Here is a 21369-nt window from a genome sequence, read left to right as displayed (position 1 = left end):
AATACGCAACGCGCCGCAGCCTTTAAGGAGGCAATTGGTGTTCATAATGAGAAACTCAGCTGTCTCCCAGTGTGATACGTACAATGTTGTGGCAAGCAGGGCAGCTCCACAAGAATAGGTGCAAACCTACGGCAGGTACAATGATATTTGCCCTTTATTACACGCATAAGGAGATCGAGTTTCTTTGGTTTAAGAGATACTCTGTGTGTGCCCAGTTTAGCCACGGTGATAAAGAACATTTCAATGGAAGTACACATTCATAATAATTCTAATCCACACACACGCACAGAAAAGGAAACATCAAAATGACATTGACTGCAAGAGCCAAAAGCAGCCTGGCTTTGACCTACTGTTAGCATCTCTGTGGTTGTGGGCTTAAGGTCCTGATTTTCACTAGCTCCTATGCCAGCTGAGTAAGCACACTGCCAAGCTGAAGTCACCGGGTGATACTTCCTTCAGTGTGCTGACCAACAATCGCTTCTGTGCTACTGATGTAAAAACTGTAACATGAACGTTCCCACCCTTGAAAGAACCCAGCTCAGCTCCAAGCACCTCCCAGGAGCAGGAACCCCCTCTGGCACCCGAAGGGTCACCTGAAAAGCATGGAGCTTCACCCCACAACAGCTTCTGCCCAGAGGTGCCACAATTTGCTGCCGTCCTTCCACGTACAGCTGACATGACAGCTGAGTACACCAAAACCACTCAGCTCTACTCCAAATTCCACAGATAAGCAGCGCAAAGAAGCCGGTACGAATCACCCCGGTTGGAAGGATGCCCCACGTGGCCAAGCCCAACCACCAACCTGCCCCACAGAGGGCCATCCCTGAGTGCCACATCCACACATCTCAGTGCCTCCAGGGATGGGGACTCCATCCACCAGCCCCAGGCAGCCGTGTCAGTGCCTGCCCACCCTCTCCAGGAGGAAATTCTTCACAAAACCCAATCTGATCCTCCCCTGGTGCAACCGGAGACCACGTCCTCACATCCTATCGCTTGTCATCTGAGGAAAGGGACCGACACCTCCTCGGGCTGTAGCCTCCTGGCTGCCAGTAACAACAAGCAACCCAAGCTGACAATTTTTAATATAATACCCTCATATTAAAAGTTCTCTCGCATTTTGTTGTTGGTTTTCTTTCACTTTGGAGTTTTGAGGTGCTAATATTCTGCTGTGGAGCAAGGAGCAGCAAAGGGGAAATCTGCTGCAAGAAGACAGGAACAGCCCTCCATCACATCCACGCTGGGTTTGATTTACAGTCACTCACATTTTTTACCTTAATCCATAACAAAAGTTTTATCGCTCTCAAGAGATCGTACCCACTAGGTGAGCTATATTAGGACTTGTGCTATTAAATAAGGTTGCTGACAGTAGTAATCTTCATTCCAGTTCTTGGAGACTTGAGGGTTTTTTTTTCCAGCCACACTCAGTCTTAATTGTCCCCAGTGTATTTATCCTTGCAGATGGGAATTACTTTTACAGAACTACGCACTAGCATAATTTTCATGACAAGTAATTGCAGAAATACTACTTTAGATGATCCCTGGATACAAAACAACGTGCCTCAGGACTAAGCTTACACCTAGGGCTAACAAGGAAGACAATTACTTTCAGCTATTCGGGAGAGGGTCACCACCAGACAAATTTACTTTCTATTAACAGTGTTCCTATCCTTAACTAAAGCCTTTCAGCTGGCTGACAGGAGAGAATTCCTACGCCATATACTTCAGTGGAGCCCACACAGGCTGCAAACACAGCTGTCCCAAGAGCTGGTAAACACACCAAGTCCTACTATAATCTGCAGCTGGTCACACCACAAGTCTACATGGGTAAAAATCACAATATAACTTGCACAGACAACAATAACAGCCTGAAAGATTGCTTCTTAGTTTCAAAAGGATTGAGATGCCACAACTTTCGGAAGGCACATGGGGCAAGCACTTATTCCTAAACCCAGAGATCTTAAGTTCTCAGAAAAGAACACGTGCATTTTTAAATTGGCAATGAAGACACAACAGCGATGGTTACATGAACAGCGTGAGTGATTTGAGATTTACAGATAGGGAATCTGCTAAATGGGAGTGTCCAGCCCCCATTTTCCAGCAAGACACCAGAGAATTAAGCTCTGGTGAGTTTCTAAATATCTAAACTATCTGCCTGAAGCACACGTAGCTTTGGGAAGGCAATCCAGAAGGGAAGCTGGAGAAGAATGTACCTGGAATGCAATGAATGCACTCACACTGCAGCCAGGATGAAGAGGCAGCTTCCACGAGAAGCTCAGAGAGCTGCTGAGCAGCAAGGCACACAGCACTTCCAGGACTTACATTCCCACTTTCAGTTCTGATGTTTGCTTGCAGCAGTTATTTAAATCTCTACTGCATCAACAGATGTTGGTTCTTAACATGTGCTAGCTAACTTAAGCATCACTTGATTAAAACAAATTAATGCCATAATACACGCATGCTTTCCTCCAAGGTTTTAAAAAAAAAAGTTCTTTCAATTCCTTTCAATTACAAAACTGCAAAGTGCTCAATTTCGCACATGCTGTAAATCAGCACCAAGTACTGATGAGTTAGTTGTCCTTTGTAAAGAAATGAAGTTTTTTCTACTTAGCTCGCCTGATACAACACTTCAGGATATGAAATTATACAAGCAGATGCTCAAGGCGTTGTCCAATACACTGCTGTTCTGTTTGGGTCTTTTTTCCTAGGATGCAATACAAGATGCAGGCCGAGTCATCACCGACCTACGCTGACGTCTAAAGAAGTCTTAACATTCATATCAAACTTGAGTAACAATTTGAAAACTAGTGAACAGCAAGCTGAAGCCAATATCTAATTGATTCTCCCTTCCCCTGGAAGTAACCAATTATGCCCCTGGAGAAGGAAAATAACTGGAATAATCTGTCCACAATTCTCATTACCACAAAAAATAATAATAATAAAAAAGCCAAGATAGCATCTTCTGCCAGACTCGAAAGCAGCCCTCCTCAGGAACTCCCATTCTGAAAAACATCCCCAGGCTTTGTGAACTGCACCAAGGAAGGGCCATAGCATGCTGCAGGATCCACACACAGCGACGGGCAGCAGCTGCAACCCTCCCCCAGGCAGGGCCATGGCAGCACCAGCCCTGGCACTGTGAACCACACACCAGTACCACCAGCATCTCACTGGATGTGTGGAAGCACCTGGCACTGCTTTCATCCGTAACCACGTGGGTATAAAAATGACAATAGTCAATAAACCCAAAAAGAGCAAAACGTGGAAACAAAGGAAGTAAGGATGATAGGAAGGGAGAAGGAAAACTAAGATATCAGATAAAACATCATGTATGGGAAACACTTGTGATTTATCATCAGAATATTGCCCTTGCCAAAAGGGGAAACGGAAGCCAAAGGAAATAAATCTCCTCACAACAAATACCTGTGAAACACACCGGCCAAATACCTCGTTCCCTTGTAGTAGTGGTCCACCAAGAATAATGATTTATTATTGCTAACAAGTAGTCTTAATTGTTACGGCAGAAATAAGCAACTGGGGGGAGGGAGCAAAGGTGCCCACTGTGGCAATAAACAGAAAAGCAAATACTCCATCAAGCAATCATATTGCCATCCACATAGTTTGGGGCTGTTTTTTTCCTGCCTTTCACATCACTGCTCCTCCAAGGACCAGGTAAGCAGTGTCATACAGCAGGAGCCATCTCAGCGGGTCTGCAGGGAGCACCGAACGCAGCAGGAAGCCTCCAGCTCCCACACCAGTGTTCTCAGAGCACAGCTCAATGTCCATTCACCTCTACTTTGAGGAAGCACTGATTTCAAGCACGTCTGAGCTGGGTGAAGAAGGCATCAACTGGGGAAGGGTTCAGTGGAATACGACTCCTTAACGCTCACCCATAGGAACACGTGGGGCCGAGTATGAAACTAAATCAAAAAGTCACCAAGCAAAACCACTCTGACCTATCCTAGCACATTTTTTGTTGAGACAAGAGATCCAGAAAAGAGATAAGCAACATACCAAGAAAGTGCCAGCAGGAAAGCTACGCCTGAACCACGCCTCAGTACCCAGTAATCCAAGAGAAGTGAATTTACTGAACTCTGAAGAGGCACTGACCATCATAACACAACGTGGAATACAAACTGCACACCCGACTAAACGTACACTAAAATCTGATTTATTCCTAACTGTACAGGTGCACTAAATATGGAATTATTTATAACATGCAACGACATGACATGGAATTTATGTTTACATCAGATATTAACACCTCAATTTTGAAGTGCCATGTATTACCGGGGAGGAGAAATCAGAACCTGGATAAAAAAATACCAGTGTCAAAGGTGGGTGAACATGCCACCAATGCCCACAAGGAGAGGAACCAGACCTTCCTACTTCCCTTCAGCATTCAAAAGAAGATTAAGACAACAGTTCCAATGACACCAAGCAGTGACAGTGCGTACAGATGCCTCCAAGTTCCTCACAAACCGATCCTAAAACCATACCCCTGCTTCACCCCTCAGACCTAAGGCTGCTCTGATCTCCCAGCCCTTCCAGGGTTGTCTACGACGGACAAATGTATTTTTACACCTATTAAATGCATTGTGTTACCTGCAGGCTCAAAGACAAGCAGGCAGTGCTTAAGAACGCATTAGCTGGCAATGATTAAACCCAGGACAAAACACTCAACAGTGTTAGAAAGCTAAGAATACATCCCCTATGCAATATTTTCCTGGCCCACATACAGCACAGACAGAAACACTCCTTCCAGAGGCAGCCTAAGGAGACACACCGAGGAACCTTGCTCAGTGCAAAGGGACATTTCATGCCACGTGCCATCAGACTGATGCACGGGCACCCTCCCCCACCACCAGCTTCTTCTCAGAGTCCAAATAACTCTGAATTAAATTAATCTATCCACACAATAACCCCCAGCCCTGCATGGAAGCAAACTGCCTGATGGAATGAAGGTTTTCTGAACAAGCCAAGTTTCAGCCACACCTATGATTTAAAATACATTAAAACTCTGCAAGTAAACTCCAAAAACAATACTGCATTTAACTTGGCTTTCTCCATAAAAGAGCTGCCTAAGAAAACTTCGATAGCACAGTTCAAACTTCCATGGAAACCCCAACCAAGTGAGAACAGAGACACACAGCATTTCTGCAGCAGTGCCTGCACGCAGCTTTCCCTGCTCCCCGTGTGTGGCACAGGGGGAAATGCTGCAGCCACTGCACACCCCTCCCTTTTTTTTTTTTTTTGTTTTTGTTTTTAATCTTTGGTGGCCAAACCACTGCCCCACCTCATTAACAGCACCCATCCAAATCCTGCTCTCAACAGGAATTTGCATATATATAAGCCTTCTGTAGCTCATTAATGTCATCCACACGACTCTCACTTGCTCATGATTATATACTCTGTCCCTTTTCACACATATAGAGCAAAGGCATTGGGGGGGGGGGGGGAAGAGATTTAGGATCTCCTGACAAAAGCAGGATTTTTCTGGGTTTCAGCCCAGCACTTAACGATGAAGTGTCTTCATCTGTTTGCCTCCTGGTACACTCGCTGGATAACATGCAGCTTCCTCCCAGGGAAGGATCCTGTGAGCTGTGCATTATTCCCCAACCTGACTCAGCCTGCATCCCACAAGTACCAAAAGCCCTCTTTCAGGAAAAAAATACAACCAGAGCCACTGCAGCCAATGCAGGTAATCCACTAACATGGAGCTCAAGTCCTTTGCTAAGCTATGTGAACACAGGCTGAAAAACAAAGGAAGCTTTAAAAAAAAAAAAAAAAGCTTTTCTAATTAACCAAACACAGGCAACAAGTTTCAACACATCTCTGCTTCCCCTTCAAACAGCTGGGCACCTCCTCAGTTACACGTATGTTTAAAAACAACTGTGTAGCACAGGTTGAAAGGAACTCTGAAAATCCAGTCTGCGTGCAAAAGCCAGGTATTCTTACTTAAAAAACTAAAACAGGCAGAGATCCCCAGTTTGCCAAAGTTCTTCTATTACAAACCCATCCCAGCTAAAACAATAGTGGAAGGTCACACATGGAGTTGTGCAGGGGCCCATGCTGGCACACACAGTTAACCCGCTCGTTAGTGACCTAGAAAACAAGTGATGGTGGTGACAAAGTTGCTGACAATACGACGTGGTCATAAGGATGAAGGCACACTGAGGAAACAGCAAAAGATCTCAGGAGACTGAGTGCCAGAGCAATGCAATGCATGTAAACGTAACGTGATGCCTATGGAGACAGATGGACCGAGCTCGGTGTAAGAAGCAACCGGCTCTGAACGACCTTTCCTACCCCCAGAGCAGCTTCTGCCCCATGATAAACACACATGGAAACATCAGCTCAGCTGCAGTCAAACACACAAACTATTGTTAGAAATTACTAGAGAAGAAATAGAGAACATGATAAACCATCACTCGCTATATAAATCCCTGGTTTACCCAGATATGGAAGTGAAGATGAGATAACCAAAGCCACCTAAAAAATACACACACGTTAGAAGCGACAAGATTCACAGATGACAGAATGACACAGGATGACAGAAGTCACCAGGCAAAAGCTTAGGACTCTTCAGCCTTGAAAACAGAGAAGGTGGGGATGGACACAACAGCAGTCCACAGAACCACGTACAGCACGAGCAGAGCGGACAGGGATCGGCTGCTCAGCCTCTTCAGTTACACTAAGAGTGATCAGTGCACGAAGCTGGGCAGAACCAGACTCAAAGCAAAATGAGAAGGGCCTCCGTGCAGCAAGCAGCACAACAACAAATCCCCATCGTGACACTGGGGACAGAAGAGTAAGCATGTTCAGGAGCAACGTGCACCAGCACTCGGGAGGGTCCCAGACCACAGCCCCAGCAGGGACAGAGCTGAGCTGAAAAGGGACAGAGACCACGAGAGCGCTGCAGGGAGGTGGGACCGACCTCTCATATTTGCTCCCCTGGCAGTCCTGCCTATACGTTCACTCTGAAAAGAAACAAAACTGAGCTAAATGGTACCTCGGCCTCATGGTCTGCAACTTGCATCTGTACTGTCAAGAGCTCTCATAAAAATGAGACTCCTCGAGTGAAAGAGTCAGACCCTAACAGAGGAGAGGTAAAAGTGAAAATCGCCAACTGTACAAAAACCTGGGTGGACTCCCTTTAGAAAAATAGGACTGCTTGTAATTCAAACTGACAACAGCTCTGATACTCGATTAAAAACATTTGAAGCCCTGCCATCAAGTGGCCTCAGCAGATTCCTGCTGAGATACTGCTAAACCAACATGGAAGCTAGGAGAAAGAACAGCTTTGTTCCCGTACCGCTGCTCAAGTCCCTGCATTTTTCATTTCGGTGCCGTGTATTTATAGGTGTACTAACAGCTCCATAGATAGCCTGAGCAGAGCTGTCTCTAACAGATTTTTTAATAAGTTGAAAATCTACACAAATACTTGGACTCTTTCAAAGGCTCTGATTTTGCACCAGGGAAACAAGATACAACATCTGCACAAAAGTGAGATCATTTTGTCAAGGGAGTCTCAGGAAACAGCGTGAGGAATGAATGCATCAGAAACCATTCCCATCCGCACGACTCTTTACAACTCACTTCTGCAGCTCAGGTTACAGATTTTTACCTGAACGGCTTGGACTTCTGCTGAGGTGTTTAAAAATAAACAAACAAATAGCTGTGCCTCTGCTGAGCTGCCAAGCAAAACCAGGTTTGCTGCTGTTTCCATCCTACGTCCTATTCTGCTTGCTAACCCACTATGTTTCCAGCTGAAAAGCTGAACGGTGGCAGCTTTAAGCACAAGCCCTGGCGTACCTGCCCCCATACACCACCCCTCTGGTTGGCTCAACTCCAGCCCAACACAGACTCTGAGAACATTTACTATGTCAGTACATATGGGTTACAGCCAGAAGAGATGCATCCTCGGAAAAGTGAGGGCAACGCTCCATGGGAGCGGTAAGGAGAAGGTGCTCGGCTTCCAGCCTGCTTTATAGGCATGTATTTAATTGGGAAAGAGCAGGGGAGCCTGGTATAGCAGCTTTCAGAACAGACAAGAACCCTCCTCAGCCTGCTGAGGAAGAGATGCCCAGCTCCTGCTGGTGGCCTGCACCACCTCCTGCAGAAGGCTGGTTGCTTTTGAGGTCCAGCTCGTCAAAGCAAAGCTCATCCTTCCCACAAGTATCAATGGATGGTCCCAGAGCTCAGCTGTGCATGTTTCTGAGGCTGGTAATGATTTGTACCTCATTTCCACTAACCATCCAGCACGCACAAGACGACAGGGCCAGGCTCTTCAAAGGGGTATGCAGCAGGGTGCAGGACGAAGAGCACAAACTGAAACAAAAGGTTAGGACTGGATATGAAGAGAAAGTGTTTTCCACCACAGGATGGTTAAGTAGTGAAAGAGATCGCCCACAGAGGTTACCGTCTCCATCCACCAAGGATCTAAAGGCTAGGTGGGATAAAGTGCTGCCTAACCTGTTCTGACCTCACAGCTGAACCCAGTCTGAGCAGGAGATGGGCTGGGGACTTCTCAGGGGCCACTCAAGCAGAAGTACCATACAATCTACACTCGGGATCAAGGAGGCAAGTAAGTGTCAAACTGAAAGCAACACTCAGAAAAGCTACCAGGAGAGTCCTTCTGAACTCTCAGCTTGATGAATTTAGCATGACAGATCAGACCCAGGCTGGAAACTGGGAAAGAGCACTCTTTGTATACACTATAAACACATAAAACACGGCGAAGGAAACATCTACAGAGATAAAGGGCTGCTTCACAGCTTACTGCTCTGCAAAAGCTGCTGGCTGTGTATCAGCCCCAAAGCAGGGCAGAGACAGAAATTCTCCTTTTCTTACTCTGTCTTGCTGTTAAAACAGACCTCTAGGACAGAACCTGGCAACTGAAGCACTGCCCTCAGCCCATGCAGCCCAGGTGGAGGCAGAACTCACACACGGCTAATAGCATATATTCAGGAAGCTCATTACCATTTCCTAAACAAAACCAGGGAACTTCACTACAGAGCAATCTTCGGTGATGAACACAAAGTGAGTAACACCATCTCTGCATGCTAAACAAACTCTGGCATATCCACACAGTCTTCACTGCACAGCTTCGTGCTCTATTTGCATGAGCCAATGGCTTTAAGATGCTCCTTTTCCATTACTTATCTTGACACATCCTGTATAAGCCTCTCACATATTATTTCCTATAAAGGTCAAGCTTAGGATGACCCCTGAGCAGTTACATACTAGCTTTCCTTTTCTTTCATTCTAGACAGGCACTCAATACTTACTGTCTGCTAGTTTCCATTTCTCCTTTAATTTTGGGATACAGCACTTGTTTATGGAGTGCTCTGTTGTCCCTTCAGAGCACTTTAACATAACAGCAGGGAAGCAGCATCTCTAACACCAGCAGGAGAATAGGATTAAGCACATAGCTGAGAAACTCCTAAATCAATACAACTGCAACGGACACAACACAACAGCATGGCATTACCTACTATGGAAAATGTTGAAGATTAGAATAAAGCTAGTTAAATCAGCACGGCCCATCCCATGCATCCCTTACTCCATATATTCTCACTTGCAAAGGTTTAAGAACACCTACTTTTTGTTGTAGCCTCGAAATTTCTAATTTACTCTAAAACTGCTGCATTTTTGGCAATGACTTACAGCTGTTCAAAATAGCTTTGACAGCACTGAGTTAAATTACAGAAATAAACACCCTTCTGTAGCTACTAGAGGGCCTTTCTTCTCCTCTCACCCCCCACCATTTTTACTAGCAAAAGAATCTGCTCTTAAGAAACACATTTAATGCTACTGAAGGTACCACTTGCAATTTTTGCATCGTAAAATCCAATTACTCTCATTTCAAAAAGCCCAAACCAACACGCTGAGCACATACTAGTCCTACACAGAGCTGGAACAGTGACACAGCTGCGGGACAAGCAGTACCTGAGCTTAACAGAGGACTTCAAAGCTGCCAAGCACGTGTCCCAGCAGTCACCCAAACAATATGTTTTCCTTTTTCACTCCCCCTAAGAACAGGACAAACTTTACTACACTACCCAGAGGCGAAGTTCCTGCTTACCAAGGACAGCACGAGCTAACTGCAGAAGGCACACAGTACGTATCGACAGCTTTTTAAACACAGAACTGTGTTTGCATTCTTCACTCCTGGCTTTAAGGTTTCCCTTATTTTTTTACTGGGCCATTATGCAGGGTCTCCCTGTAGAAAGGCACCTGTAGCATCTCACATCAAAGCAGAATCCTCCAAAGTGGGAGCGTGCCAGCAAGAGTAAGCAGTCAAAGCTGACACAACTCAACGCTGCAGACAGAACCCCGCCCTTGTGGAGCCCAAAGGGCCACACACAAATATCACCCCATAAGAGAAAAGCTGCGAGTGGTCCACCTGCTTCCCAGCCACAAACCCTTTGGGACAACAGGTAATACACAGTCCATAAGCTACCTGTTGAAAACACTGAGTCACAACAAGGCAGGGACAGCTACCCCAAATTCAGCTGTTTTCCGTGAGATCCCTGTGCCTATGGAGCCCCCAACCCTGGGGCTCAGCTCTCACACGAGCATCCCCACTGCCACGAGGTTACTAGTGCTGCTGGGGGCCACGCAGCAGCACGGTGCCAGCAGCCATGGAGAGGGCTGGGTATCTCCAAACAATTACAGGCAGCACTCGAGCCTCAAGTGTTTACAAGTTCTGCTTTGTTTTCCACTGTAGCAGCACTAAAAATGATCAGATGTTGACTTCTACAAGAACAGATTACAGGAAATAAAACCCGCCATGCCAAACACATTAGTGACGAGTCCACACTTATCTCCGCGCTCCACATAAGCGCAGGTCAGACTATAAATCATATCCATCATCTCCATCCCCGTAAATAACTGCACTATCTGAAGAAATCTTGACTGCCCCAATCCAGCTCCAAGGGATGCTCTTATGTATCCCTCACACACCTGACCCAGAGCTGCTCCCCTCCCCACCCGATGCTTGGCTCTTACTCCTAGGAATAAAGCTAGGTGAGGTGCTCCTGCCCCCACCCACCTCTCCCCATCCAAGCTTTTTACCTGTGATTGCTAAACCCCTTCGTAACCAAAACAGAGATACTTGGAGCAACTGGACCTTATCGTCTCCCCCCTCTCACAAGTGGCAAGAAAAGCAAACTTCATTTGCACAGCCCACAAATACTTCCAGGATGGCCCCTGGCGTCTGGGAGGGGTTTTTACTGGAAATGTGCTGACACTGTATTTACGTGTACACAGCAAGCAATCTGTCCTTATCGGCCATAAAGAAGTGCTACGGATTGGGATTTTGACAGCTCAACAGTGATGCTCAGCTGCCAATTTTATTCATCTGATATCTGCAATGTTGTGCTGAAGAGAAAAGCCTGAAAAGCGATACCCAGACCACAATACAGTTAAAAATACAACGATAGAGACACACATCAAATTACTGGCACGAAAATAACGTAATCCGGGACTCACTTCACAATGAAAAGTGGATTATATTGCCTTTAATCGCAGAAACACGCAACCCCAGCAACTTATAAAAGGATTAAGCAAAAACAGCTCGTAATACAGAAGAGTAAAATTCTAATTGAATACCAAAATAGGTAGCTTATGCTTATTAGCACTGACAACACAACTTAAACACCGCACTTCCACACTGAGATCCATTTGTCACTGATACCACCACCACCTGAAAGCCACGCTGCCAGCCTCTCCCCCCAGAGATCTGCTTCCCTGTATTTAGGGGAGGGGTATCCCCCCACCGCGTGTTCCTAAATGGCTTGTTTTCATCACCATTGTGTGCAAACGCTATTATGAATTTTCATTCAAACTCTTGGCTCACTTTTTTTTCCCCTTTTTTTTTTTTTCCTAATGGTATAAATTGTGTCTAACAAGAAACACACCAGGGATCTCTTCAATCCCCAAAGGCACTTTCTTAAAAGGAGAGAGAACAAAGGAGAAAACCTCCCAGCATGTGCTTACCAAACCAGCTTCTTAGGACAGTATCAAGAATGACAATACTAGAATATAAGCTTTTCTTTTTCATCCTTTGATCCATGTATAATTGAATTGATTATTGCAAATTGTGTAATGATTTCCAAAAGACTTGGGTAGAAGGCAAAGATCACAACAATCTAATAACCAATTTAAAGAGATGTAAGAAATATTGAAGGAAAGATTTAATCACTCAAGTATACTCCTTCCAATTAGAAAGAGCTTTAAATAGCTTACCTTGAGATAAATTACAGTCTGTATGCAATTATACAGGAATAGTAATTAAGATTGGGAAAATTCACGTATGTCTCAACCTCCGGAGTTAGGGAGGTAATCTGCCTAACAGACTTTTCAGTTGCCTCGTTCCATCAACAGAAATGAAAATATATCAGTACAATTCATCCAGAACTTGGAGGGTCCCAATGCATTCAGCAACCTTACAAGGCTGTGATCTGCAAAGTAGGCTTGGTCTTATCTGATTATTTCTCTTTCAATAGGACAAACATTCTCTAGGGGGCCACAAGACTGAAATACTCTTGATTGTGGTGAGAAAATACATCACAGGAAACGTTACTTCACGACTGAACGTTAAGTGAAAAATTACAGCAAGCAAGATGACCGCTGTTTCTCTTGAGGAACTGACATCTTTTATTTTACTTGGGGCAGCTGGCAACACCCCATGCCATATCACATTACCCACATATAACCCCACAGTTCTCTGCATAGGAAGGCGAGAAAGTTTAGAGGCAGCAAAACTGACAAACTTCACCCTGCACAAGCAAGCCAGACACTGAATTATTACATTTGATTTTAGCTTTAAAGGTCACCGGATCTGAAATCAATGCTGCTCCCTAATTAATCAGAGGAGAAACATGGAAAAATTTCACCTAAGAAAATTAAAATAATGAAAAGAACTCAGTGTTCATTCCTCAAACAGCGGACTCGTGATCACAAACCCTCCCCTAGCTTTCTTTAAAGCTTACAAAAACAGAGAACATCAAGTTTGCTTTCTGGGGATGCACATCTGCTTGGAAATGTTCCTCACACCAGACCCAACAGAGCAGCTTTCTGTTTGCCTCCTTTCTTTAAAGACCACTCACCTTATCCAATACCCAATAACTGAGCCAGACTGCTCCTGGAAAACCCAGGACACAGCAGACGTGACCCTAAGTGGTACTTTCATGCTTCCGTGCTTCCCTCTCCCTCCCAGAGAGGGAAACCCACCCATCTCTTTTTTCTTTTCCCTATGGTCTAGAGAAAAAAACGCAGTCAGGCCCAGCCCCTCCATATCGAAGTGTTCAAAGCATGAATTTATGAAGTCACTGGGTTTCTTTTTTTCTTCCATAAGCTGCCAAGCCCTCAGAACTACCAAAACCAGCCAACTTCTCACAGAGCACAGAGTTTCCATCCACAGTCCCAGCCTGCAAGTACCACTAAATATCCCAGGCAGCGAAGTGAAATTGAAAATAAACCTGTCGGACTGACATTTACCCTTCAGGTCCCTGAGGTAGCAACAGTACTTTAAAGAAAAAAAAAATCATAATTTCTCAGCACTGGTTCTCAAGGAGCAGCTTTCAGACAGAGATCGATGAAGAAGTCAGGGATGACAAGCGGGCGCAAACACACTCCTGCGCGAGCTGCGGCTGTAGTGCTGCAGACACCAGGACTGGGTGCTCAGAGAGATTTTGCATCTCAAAGCTCTCAGGACTGATTTATCCCCAGTTTTCATAGGGAAGTTGTGCTTTTCAGTGCTGTCTCCAGACCACCATCCCACCACCACCTCAACGTATACTGTAAAAACTTTATACTCGAGTGAGATGCTTATAAAGGCACCACGGCGTGCACCCAGTCCGGCCCCAGGAGCCATGCTGACCTTAACAGGATAACACCAAAATCAAACCTCAATCCTTTAACTCATTACATTTGGGGAGGGGGGGGGAAGACACAGCTCAAGCAAAACTCCCTGAAAACAATGGATGGAGGGGGAACTGAGGGGGATGGGGGTCTGGCAGGCACAGAGCCCAGGACTTGGGGGTACACAGCCCCTAAAAATGAAAGCACAGGAAACTGCGGCGTGCAGAAAACTGAGGGCTCCTGGGAGAGACAACAAGTGTCCCCGTCGCACTCCGCAGGGCTCAAGTTCGCGTCGTATTCGACGATCGCTTCTGACTCGCACGGCTCTCACGACGTGAAGTGCAAAGCGTGGAAGCGAAGCCCTCCTGCTAAGAGCCCGCTGACAGCCGCAGTCAAAACTCTCAAACTTTCCAGCTCGCTGCCACACGCAGCCCACACCCCCACCTCGCCAACGCCGAAACGATCGCCGAGTCCCCTCGGTTTCTGCTTTCATTTCCGAGCACGGGCTCCCTGACACCCCAACCCCCTCCTCCCAACCCTCACCCCCAGCCCCCGCATCCCGCCGGCCCCCACCGCAGCGCGGACAGATCCCCACCCCGAGGAGTTAAGGGAGAAATAACTTCGCTGTCAGAGGGGAGGGCCGGAGGGGGGGGGAGGGGAGGAGGGGGAAGTGGGGAGGGGGGGCCGCCAACGCCTCTTAACGGCCCCCGTGGCCGTGGGGGGGGGGAGGGGGGGGGGGGCCCGGCCGCCTGTCAGCCCCGGGCACGGCCGTGCCCCCGGGCTCACCCACCCGGCCCCGAGCGGAGCGCTCCGCACCCACCCCCCCCCTCTCTCCTTCCCTCCCTCCCGGCTGCTCCCCACGCCCGGGGGGGCACTGCCCGACGGAGGAGAGCTCCGCTTCCCGCCCCTGTCCGTCCCTCAGCCCCCAGACGGAGGCAGCCCCGCGGAGTCGCGGCGCAGTGCCCTGCTTTGCCCCGCAACGCTGAGAGGAGCGCGGCCCCGAGCGGCGCCGCGGAGGGAATTGGAGCTGCGCTTTACCTTTAGTTCCGCACTGTCCGCCATCTTGCAACTCCGGGCGCAGGCGCAGTGAACCCCGCCGGGACACCGCCCCCCCCGCCGCCCCCTCCCGCCCGCACGCAGCGCGCAGCGTTTGAATCGCGGCGCCATTTTGTCCCTCCCCTGCTCTCCCTCGGGGATCTCTATCTCCCCCGCTCCCCTGTGGGGTCCCACGCCTCTTTCTCCGCACGGCTGCGGGAGCTTTCCCGAGCTCCGGGCGCTGGAAGTTTCCCTCTGTAACACACGGCCCCGCGTCATCGCTGCGCCGTGGAAACGGAACGCTGCGGGAGCCGCGCTCCTCCGCGGGGCGCTGTGTAGGGGGGACCGGGGCACGAAGGGGGGAGAGGCGGCGCGCGTTCCCGCAGCGATAAAGGCGATTACAATTGAAACTGGCAACTCTGCTCCCGGCTCCTTCGTCCGGACCTTGAGATGCCCTGGGAGTGAAAGGGCGCAGGGCAAGCCTGATAGTGGAGAGCCACATATATCCCATGGCAAGCCTGGCAGGGGAGAGCTGCATGTGTCCTGTGCCAGGCCTGGTAGGGAAGAGCCACATACGTCCCACGTTGTCATGGTTTTGGGACAGCCTAGGGAATCTTCAGGGCTTTAGGAGCTAAAATTCGCTCATTTCGTGAGTGAAAGCTGGGTTCTTGAGACAGCAAAGCAGGCCGAATGGAGGGAAAAATAAGTAAGAGGGAAGTGACGAGAGTGCCATCTAAGAAAAGTGTCCTTTGATAAGAGTGCCATCTGAGAAAAATGCCAATTGATAAGAGGGCCATCTGAGGGAAAAAAATGCCATCTGAGAACACACCCACAGCCCTTGGGTCCCCCCCCATCCAGCATCCCACCTCTGGCTTGCTGTCATCACTGACGGCTGTCGTCTTTTTTCCACTTGGCCTGTACCTTCAGCTCCCAGGACGGAGAAATGCTCTAGGGCAGAAGGTCAATATTGTACATCCTTTTAAGTGAGACCAAATTTGCCCTTTTTTTTTTTTTTTCTCCCCACAGCTTCCATAAAATTCATCATCGTACATTCAGAAAGCACTCACATTATCTGCGTTGCAGGATATAAAAGCATTAATGCCTCCACTCTGCAGATGGAGGAAAGCATGCTGGAGGCCGCGAGGGGGATCGATGGTAAAGAGATTACTACTTGTGATTATTTCTGAATTATAATTTATGTCTCCCATATGACCTGGATAGTTAGCCACAATTTAAAATTAGGCAGTTTCCATTGAGGGGAAAATGTGATAGCAGTATCAAATATCTTCGTACTAAGTAGCTTTTTGATACCATCCTGTTAGTGGTGCAATCCCCGTCCTTCCCAAGCATTCAGTTTCCAGGTGTTTCATCCAGAAGCATTCCCCAGCTTGATCTCAAGACCAGAATGGCAGAAAAACTCAGGAGCATCTTCTGACTCCTCTCTGGTTCCCTGCTCCATCCTTATGGTCGTGGGTACACCCCATTTCTCTTGCAAGTACACCACATATCCACTGTTCTCGTTGATTTCTTTTACCATTCAGTATACCAATGCATTCAGAAAATGAGCAATTAAAAAAAGGCTGATAAGTAGCAGATACCCTGGCTTAATACTGCATGTAGTGCAGTTATCGCAGCGTCTGAAGGCTGGTTTGGGGAGGGGGCAGGGTGCTAGGCAAGATGTCTAAAAAAACAAAAGTCAGATGACTACACCCAGTACACCCACATGTACCATAATTAGCTGATCTATTTCAGTGGTCTGAACCAGCCCAGGTTAGAATATTTCATTTTGACTGATTGAAGATGTTTAATCAGCATAATCTTCATACGATCTATTGGTTTCTGTCTAACATAAAGAATTTGACAAAAAGATCTATGGTCATATGAAGGTGAATCCTCATTTTCTTTCAAAAGACGCTTGCTGCACAGCAAATAAGTTCTTCCCCTACTTCTTCACTTCCTACCAAATTCAGTGGGATGTGCACATGTGCTTAAGTGCTTTGCTAACTCATGGCATAGTGCTATCAAACCTGACACATGGCCGTGAACCACAGTGTCCTCTTTCAAAACTTGCTCTAAATAAAATGGGCTGAGTATGTCTTCAGATACGTTCAAATAAGAAAGCAAGCTAAATGAGAGAATACCAACGATTCCATGTAAATGGTTCTCCCTGAACACTGTGTTTTTACAGTGCTGACACAGACTCTCCATTTTTCAGTTTAGACTTCTGAAAGTCTTTTTTTTTTTATGTGCTATATACTTTAGCTTGAAGAAGGAACTTAATGTGAAAAACAATCTGTGTTTCTATTTTAAGACAATTATTTACATGTAATGAAATCTTGTTCCTCTCTACTCCTGAAACTTAAATGAAGGTTTCTTTGCCAAGAAAAGACTTTGTCAACAGGCAGCAGTTTTCGGAGATGCTCCCAGTTGCTCCAGCTCTGCTGAGGTTCTGTCTGCGATAGCAGCACTCAGATCCATCACAGCTCTGTCTCTGAAGGGCATTGCCCCAAAGCAGTGCAGCAAGGCTGCACCAGAGCAGGTGAGAACAGCTCCAGAGCAGCCTCCTGGTTGTCACTCACCTTTTTTCCTAAGCAAAAACTACAGTATTTTCTTCTTTGACCCCTTCCCCCAACGAGGGAGGAGATCTAAATAAAGATCGAGAGTTTTCCTCAAACTTTCAAAGCTTCGCTATTTTCGATTCACGATTTTCAGCAGTTCATTTCCCCCTTTCTGCAGGACTGCAGTAAAATAAAAGACTGCCAGAATCCACCTTCCACCCTCATTTCTTCCATTTTTCTTCTCTGTAACCTCCCAGAAAGCACTGTGTCAAACAACTCACTTTCTGCGAGCCGTGTTCAGACGCAAGAACATTTTTATACAGATACGCAGCTTTTCTACTGACATGTTGTTTTCATTAGTCCGAGGCTCCAAGACCTTCCTCTTTTTCTAACAGTGCAAACTTGCTCTCTGCTCCAAGTCGTGGACGTTGCATTTTTTGTCCTGGATTTGAAGTTATTTAAAGGGAGGTTCAAAATGGCTCTCTTTCTTGATATTAAAATAGGAGCAGACCGCTAAAAGCATCTTTCATTCTCTAGGTTGTTGGGGACGTGCCTCTGAAATGGACATTCCTGGCAGAAAAGTAAAAAAAATAATAATAATTAAAAAAAGTTGCAGTACATTTTAGTGGAATTCCTTGGTTATGTGCAAAGAAAGTGCCAGAATGGAGCAGGCAGCGTGTCAGATGATCAAATAAATTCTTTTAATTCTTTATTTGCTATAACGAACACACAATACAGTAACTGTAAGCAACATAAAGTGACTGAAACTCGGCTGGTGCACACATCTCCCCTGCATTCACATCTAAGTGCAACGTTACACTGCCATTGTCTCAAATTAGGCCCAAAAGAAGGGCTGCTGCTCGTTTAGGAAAGAGCATTCACTCCATCACTGGTGCCCGTGTTATTAAAATGCACAGAGAGCTGAAATCCTAAATCAGGGACAAAATCTGAACCATTCTGTTAAGGTTACCTGTTCTATGTCCTCAGGCCTGCTGATAGAACAATGTTATTGCAGTATGGAAAGCACATGTAAATGAGTTACTATCATCTCCAATTACATATGCAGCGTTACAGTGTGACACACACAAGCCTCATCTGCATATTTCCTGTTTTTTCAGTCCCTAAATATCAACTTGCCTTCTTACTGTACACATAGGGAGCATTTTACAGCACCGAGCCCTCTCAGCCTGCCTTGGCTGCTGTACAAACCTTTTTTTCCATTGCAATTCTTTTCGTTTAATCTTTCAGAATTTCTAATTGTCCACTCTGATACTTGCATGCCCTGTATATTGTATTCCCATGCTGGAGTTACAGATGCCAAGCTAGGCTTGGCTCCCTGTGTGCTTTGCTGCCATACAAAGCACTGCAGCTGCAGGACAATGGCAGCAGGCACACAATTAGCCCATTCTTTACAACTATTTGCTTTGCCTTTTCCGCCCTACTATCAATGGGCGATGTGTGCTTGCTCCTAGTGCCCTGCTGCTGTTCCTAAGGCCTGCCCTTAGGAATTGAGTGATCCTATTTTGGGACTGTGTCAAAACTAAGTATGGGTGATGTCGAATGGAAGTGGTTTCCAGTGAGGATGGAGAGGATGGGATCTTCCTACGGTTCCCCAGGAGAAGTTCCTTCCTGCCCAAGCCCTTTAGGTCTAACACCTTCATAAAGCAAGGTGTGAGAAGAACAGAGGCTGGATGAGCACTGACGCAGAGTGTTTGTGTGAATATCCACATCTGTGTAGATGTGGCACTGGGGGCCACGGTTAGTGGGCAAGGTGGGGATAAGCTGGACTAGATAGTCCTAGAGGTCTTTTCCAACTTTAACGTTTCTATGATTCTAACAGTCTCAACAGCAAAACTCGGTTACACTGATGATGCTGAGCCATAGAGCTGTGTTCTGCACTGAGATGAGGGACTCACATTACATGCTGTCCTAGCTGAGGATCCTACCTTCAAACCCTTCCAGTGTTGATTTAACTTACCCAAAGGTAACCCCTCTATGTTTTATCTCAGAAAAACTGCCCCCAGGGAATGAGTCTTTCTGTACATACATTTGCTCACCTTCCTCTGATGAGAAAATTTCTTTGAACGTTCATCTTCTTTTTTCCTCTTTTTTTCTTCTTTTTGCTCCTTTTCTTCCCAAGAAAGCTAGAATAAGTGGTCATTCCTGAGATATTCATCTACACTTACAAAAGCAGTTCCTTTGGCTGAGCTGAATTCAGATTTTCTCAACAAAATTCCACCTCCTTGAGTCACAATTGTGATTTTTCCCCATTAGTGCCCACTTTCACAGCACACAGATGAGGTTAAGGAGCAGAAAGTGCTGCGACCGATTCACCTTCGGCCACAGTGTGCAGTGCTGTGCCATAGCTGAGCCCTGCCAGGGCCAAGAACAATGCAAACCCAAGGACAGGAAGCTGCAGAAAGTTCCTTCTGCTTCCAAATACCTTCAGAGAGGTGAGGCAGGTTTGTAATTAACCGTGCAGACCAACAAAACTAAGTTTTAACTGCAACAAACTCTTTCATTTTGATTACAAGTGATGTTACGTAAGACTGCAAGGCCTCATCGCTCAAGAGATTACTTTCTACAGATACCAAATAACTCCTAATAAGGAAAGATCTGTGGCATAGAAAAAGAAATTAAAAAGCTCAAGGTATTACCTTGTCCAGAACTCTCGGAGTAAACCCCCGATACAAAGTTATGGTGCTGCAGTACACACGTGTGAAATGCAGCACTTCCACACAGTCCTGTTCTGTAGCAGTTTTGCACAGGGCATCGGTCACAGGCAGCGATCGAGAAACAGATAGAGGCATGCTACAGTCTGTGCCTCCCTTCTCCCCACATCATACCATCTCCCAGTTCTATTGCCCCCTAGGACCACGCAGGGAAGTAACACAGGCAGCACACGAGCAGATTTTGCTTCTGTTCTGCAGTTCTTCAGCTCTGAATGTTGTCTAACGAGGCTGGGGAGCAGAGCTGGATGAATTGCTGATGGAGATGCCAGCAGCCAGCCTCCACCCACCAGCACAGAGATGCTATCTCATACCAAGTGCTCGTGTCATTATTTTTTTTACCTAATCTCTATTTTTTAAAGAGTCGCTTTTAGTCCTGGGAACACTGTAAATAAAGCTGAGCTCGAGCAGCGAGCACAGTTCATTTCAGCTGGCTCTTAGGAAAACAAGAGAGTTAATTATACTATAGTAATTACCTGAAAATTATATGTATGTTGTTTTTCCACCAGTCGATACTGCTATTTTTGAACTTCACATTGTTCTCATGGATTGCTGGAGTCATGCTGTCTCTGAACGGTCTTCGTGTCTCACCATTAGCTGAGCCTCTGGTTTGGAGAGGTTTTAGGAGTCCAGCTGCAGCACATGCTCTTTAGCCCAAATGCTTTTGTGCTTGGTTGCTCCCTCCCCCTCAGCACATCCTCAGCTGCGTTGCATTTAAGAAAACATTCCCGTTTTAACCTTCCTTTAAGAATGGGTTGGAAGATTCTGCCTCCACTGCAGGGCTTTGGTTTGCTGTGTCTCCTGCCCTGGGGTGTGGCACGTTATTATTGTCTACTTTTTGTTTTAAGAGCAGCCCATAAAAGCACCTGACGAGCGAAGGCACCGCACAGGTGAGTGTCACATCACACTCCCACGAAGGGAATGCTGTCTAGCAGCAAGGACAGGAGAATGGGAATCAGGAAGTTTTGGATCGTTCCCAAATAGTTTCCTGCCACACTACCCGCCTGCCACCACGTCATGGACTGAAACACTCCTTTATGCAATGGGGATGATGACAATAATAGATATCTCCCTGGCCTGTTGAGAGGAAATTTATTAGCGCTTGGGAAGTACTTTGAGGCTCATGGATGAGAGATGGCAGAGCTGGAATGCAACACTAAAATAAGTTGGAGTCATCTTAATAT

General features: G+C 46.5%; 1 protein-coding gene across 2 annotated transcripts in view; it reads right to left on the bottom strand.

Moving 5' to 3' along the window:
• Positions 1-15030, bottom strand: part of PIAS1 (protein inhibitor of activated STAT 1) — a 46794-nt gene extending 31764 nt beyond the window's left edge. The window contains exon 1 of one of the 2 annotated variants that reach the window (XM_065734084.1): positions 14902-15030. In XM_065734084.1, coding sequence (XP_065590156.1) covers positions 14902-15030 — 129 coding nt within the window. The remainder of the gene's footprint in view (positions 1-14901) is intronic. The other variant, XM_065734085.1, reaches the window with a different exon arrangement.
• Positions 15031-21369: the final 6339 nt, after the last annotated feature.

Source organism: Cyrtonyx montezumae, unplaced genomic scaffold (genome assembly GCF_038088225.1).
Source record: "Cyrtonyx montezumae isolate F1298 unplaced genomic scaffold, pur_monq_1.0 scaffold_17, whole genome shotgun sequence".
Classification (NCBI taxonomy): Eukaryota; Metazoa; Chordata; class Aves; order Galliformes; family Odontophoridae; genus Cyrtonyx; species Cyrtonyx montezumae.
Note: the sequence above shows the minus strand (reverse complement) of the source record. Positions and strands in the feature narration are given on the sequence as shown.